The sequence below is a fragment of the Phascolarctos cinereus genome, unplaced genomic scaffold, assembly GCF_003287225.1.
Source record: "Phascolarctos cinereus isolate Bilbo 61053 unplaced genomic scaffold, phaCin_HiC Scaffold_1;HRSCAF=81, whole genome shotgun sequence".
NCBI classification, from domain to species: domain Eukaryota; kingdom Metazoa; phylum Chordata; class Mammalia; order Diprotodontia; family Phascolarctidae; genus Phascolarctos; species Phascolarctos cinereus.
The window spans coordinates 72691775-72696345 of NW_027555514.1; the positions used below are offsets into that span (position 1 = coordinate 72691775).

At 40.6% G+C, this 4571-nt stretch overlaps 1 protein-coding gene across 1 annotated transcript; it reads left to right on the forward strand.

The window, feature by feature from the left end:
• The first annotated feature begins 200 nt into the window (after positions 1 to 200).
• On the forward strand, positions 201 to 3655 carry GJD4 (gap junction protein delta 4). Its single transcript, XM_020990335.2, has 2 exons — positions 201 to 505; positions 2484 to 3655. The coding sequence occupies exons 1-2, from the start codon at positions 442 to 444 to the stop codon at positions 3653 to 3655; spliced, it is 1236 nt and encodes a 411-aa protein (XP_020845994.1). The 5' UTR covers positions 201 to 441.
• The last annotated feature ends 916 nt before the right edge of the window (positions 3656 to 4571 follow it).

Here is a 4571-nt window from a genome sequence, read left to right on the forward strand (position 1 = left end):
TCTCTCCTATTCTGGGAGTGAGGTAATTGATATTTTTGGACCTCTACTAGAACTGTATTGCACATATTCTGAAGACACCTGACTCTCACAACTGAGACACAGGAGCAGGGCCAAGAGGTTAGAATGCCCGGGAGAGGGTAAGAATAACTCACAATGGCTTAGATAACTGCTGTCATCTTTTTGTCTCTTTACAGCTGTCAGGATATGGGCAGTCTTGGAAGCAATCAGCTCCCCGAAGTTTCAACCTGAGGAAGAAGAAATTGGGCTCCTGTCAACAGCCTCGTCACCAATTCTTTTTTTTTTTCTTCACCTTTCCAGGCTTCATTTCCAGACCTCTTTCTAGCTAAAAAATAAACATATCCTGTGGGATTTTCCCCATATTCTTTTGGTCTGGAAAGCACCACATTCCAAGATCTTTAGAGTTTGGGGAATTACTGAAATATGGAACGTTGGGACTTGCTGGGGTTTCTGATCATCACCTTAAACTGCAATGTGACAATTTTGGGTGAGTATTTCCGTTTCAAATTTCTCTTCTTTTTCCCTTTACCAAAAACAACAGAATTCATTCTCTCTCCTAGAAACTGGCTTAGTTTTCAAGTTTTCTTTTTTTGCTGGTTGAGCTTTAAAGAACAATCTTCTATGTTTTTGTCAATAAAGGACCTAGGAATATGCTTTTCCCCCCAGTAGGTTCTGGCGAGGCTTCCTTTTTCCTATGACATTTTGCTCTCATTCTACTGTGATTACTTAGGAAGTTCTTAAGTGAAATGCTGTTTGAAATCTAACCAACTCTCCATTCATTGACACAAGTGCTGTGTTTGAAGACTGGAACAGGTGGGAAAGGATATTTTTATACTGTTACACCCTTACTCAAATTACCAAGAATGGAGACAGTTTTGCAAAAATAAATCATAGTTATCCTTTAAATATATTTTTTTCTTCCAGCATATTTCCCATTTGTTTTTAGGTGTTTTAAATACTTAGTTGATACTCCGCTTTCTTATTCCTTTGAAGAGTTGCAACAAGATGAATTTGTTTTAAAAGGTTTTTAAAAATTATGCTATCATGTGTTTATTTCACCCTTCATCTTTCATTGCTTTAACAGGCAAGAGATTCCATACCCTTTCCTCCCACTCCTCCCTCCCCCCCCCATTACAGGTGATATTCATAGGATTATTGATCTATAGCTGGGAGAACATAATTCGACTCATAGAAATCACCTAGTCCAACTCCCTCATTTACACATTGGGAAACTGAGGCTCAGCAGCCAGGCGGTACAGTGGATAGAGCTTTAGGCCTGGAGTCAGGAAGACCTGGGTTCAAATCCAGCCTTACACTCTTACTAACAGTGTGACCTTGGGCAACACACTTAACCCTGTTTGCCTCAGTTTCCTCATTTGTAAAATGAACTAGAGAAAGAAATGGCAATCCACTCCAGTATCACTGCCAAGAAAACACCAAATGGGGTCACGAAGAGTTGGACAGGGCTTACAGACACAGAGTGACTTGCCCAACTTCACACAGGCATTAAGTGGCAGAGATAGGATTTAAACTTGAGACTTTTGACTCCCAGTACAATGTTCTTTCCACTGCACCAGTGTTTCTACTCTGTAGACACAGAACCTAAACATTTTAAAAATTGCCTTGGCCTAATCCAATTAATGCAAAATGGTTCTTTGAAATTACTCTCCTGGGTAGATTTTGAAAAGTTTTTGATTTCCATTCACTGATGATGGCATCTTTCACAGACTTGGATCTCACTAAATAGAGGCTAGTTTGAATCACTGAACAGTCAGGATTATCATATACATTTGAACAAGTACAGTTTGTTTCTTTTTAAGCACAAGCAGCAACGTTAGAAGCTAACAGTGTTCCGCAGCAGAAGTTCTGTGGATTGTTCCTATGAACAGATATTAGCCACATCCATCTGTAACATAGACAATTACAGTGTGGAGTGGAAATCCTTAAAAAAATCATTTCTTCCATTAAGTGGGTTATACATGTCCTCTATAGTCTTGTTTACAGAAATACTTTTTTTCCAGAGACAATATGAAGATAGATTTCAGCTCTACCCAGAGAAAATTGGACTTTTTAAAAGTTTAAATTAGTAGAGGCTGAATTACTGAAGTCTTAATGTTTATTTTTTGCCTAATAATCTTGAAGCACTTTAAGAACAAACACAGTATTAGTATACAAATGGGAAAATGGAGTCACAAGGAACTTAAATGCCCTATTCAGAATATTATCCATAGATTTGGGATTTATAAAAAATCAAACCAAAAACTAACTCTAACTCTCTCTCTCTCTCCCCCCCCTCCCTCCCTCCCTCTCTCTCTCTCTCTCCTCCCTCCTTCTCTCTCTCTCTCTCTTTCTCCTGTTCCTTGTTCTCACCTTGACACTGCCTCCTCATTTTCAAACAATGTTTCTAGAATTGTCTTTATACTTATTGGCTATAATATTTTTCACACCGATTTGCTCTTTTCTAGGGAAGATCTGGCTCATCTTCACAATAATGCTGAGGATGGTGGTAATCATTTTGGCAGGCTACCCAATCTACCAAGATGAGCAAGAGAGATTTGTCTGTAATACTTTGCAGCCGGGATGCTCCAATGTATGTTATGACATGTTTTCTCCCGTATCCCATTTCCGCTTTTGGCTAATCCAGAATGTGTCTGTTCTCCTACCATACACCATGTTCAGTGTTTATGTCCTTCACAAAGGAGCCCTACATGCTGCACTAGGGGCCCACCAACCAGATTGTTGTAAAGGGAGGCATAGCCTCTTTGGCCAGAGAGCAGTGAAGGGACTCTACCCAAGGCCTTGCTGTTTTTGTCTAAATGTCCCTGACTTTTCCACTGTATATATAATACAACTTCTCCTTCGGATCCTGACTGAAGCAGCTTTTGTAGGCACCCAATACTATCTCTTTGGATTTTGGGTTCCAAAACGATTCTCCTGCTACCACTCCCCTTGTACAAGCGTGGTGGATTGCTACATCTCCCGGCCCACAGAGAAATCAATCATGATGCTTTTTATTTGGGGAGTCAATGCTCTATCCTTCCTCCTAAGTTTTGTTGACCTGACTTGTAGCATGCAGAGATGGTTGAGACGGAAGCATCTGGCCAAGCAGGTGATAAAAAATGCTTGTGTCAGTGAAGAGCATGGCTCTCCAAACATCTCTCCTGGTGAAGCCACGAACTGTTTGGCCTCAGAGGTAGAACAGGAACCTCCACACCTGGTGAAGAGGTCTAGTCAGACCAGTGAGAATTGTGAGTGGCCTGAGTCTAGAGGGGAAGATGTATCTCTTCATCCAATGGTGTGGCCTAAAGATGTAGCTTCCAGGTCAAACCTTAACAGCCCAAGCAATAAGTCCTGTTCATCAGGAAGAATGGCTTTTCCAGATGAAGAGGGCAGTGAGGTGATGTCCAGTGGCAGTGAACAGCACGGGATAGCTCCTAAACAGCTGCAGGGCAGACTTGTCAAAGAGATGGCCCAGGCTCCCAGGCCCAAAGACAGTCCCCAGCTTGAAGAACATGCCTCCGCCCCACGAAGCAGACTTGGAGGGCATTATTCATCAAGGGAGTTGAAACCTTCTGCCTCTCAGGTGAACTGTGGCAGCCCTAGCTACCTGAGAGCCAAAAAATTTGAATGGGTCTAAAAAGTTGGGTATGAAGTTCTGAGAAAGATGTCCTAGCTAAGGTCTCAAGTATCAGCAGCCATAGCCATGGCAGATGGAAACCACAAGAAAGATTCAACCTCATAATTTGGTACATGCAAATATCCAGGGAGGAATGATGAGCAGAAAGCAAATATGGCCAAGGAGAAAGACAGACTATACAGGAAACTCGGACGGGTTCTCTTCACAGATTTAATTTCGGAAAATAAGATTTATTTCATGCTTTCTAAAGTTTGGATACTATCCCAAGGAATATCACTCCAAGTCCACAATATTACTTATTTAGGTGATATTTTTTTATTCCTATTTCCCCATGAAAGCCTAACTATAGGCAAAAATGATTAGGCTTGGGCACAAAATTGAATTGAAAAACTAATTTTAAGCTTATCTTCAGTAATACACTTGAATAGTTTCCCTGAATACTTTAAAGGGATATCACATGGGACCACTTTGTTTGCAAAAGTACAACATACACCTCAAGACTTTATGAGTGCAAAAGCTGGAAAGGTGAGAGTGTATCAGTGCCTACAAAAATAGCACTGAATGCCTAGATCCCGTTGGCAACATTCAGATTCTAACCAGGAAGTTTTTAATGGAAAAACTGGAAAGTTTTAGGTCCCTGCTAATCTTATTGTTGTTATCTAGAGTTAGACTCTAGCTAATTATCTTCTAACATGTTTAGTGTGAAGTGTTTTCCCTTGTACTAATAGAGCTCAACTGTGCTTTCATGGGTCATGGGGAAGTAGTTTATTGTCTTCTGAATAAGAAAAGACTTATGGCCTAGTGGGAATCAGAATCACAGAACATTAGACTTGGTAGGAAACTTAGCTAATATCTAGTCTGACCTCATTCTAAATAGTTTTAATAACGGTGGATGTTGCTGCATAAGGTACTTAAC

Bases quoted from the DNA above. Each gene is read 5' to 3' on its own strand.
- GJD4 (XM_020990335.2), top strand. From the start codon at position 442: ATGGAACGTTGGGACTTGCTGGGGTTTCTGATCATCACCTTAAACTGC. The intron at 506-2,483 runs GTGAGTATTTCC...GCTCTTTTCTAG, and splicing joins CTGCAATGTGACAATTTTGG to GGAAGATCTGGCTCATCTTC.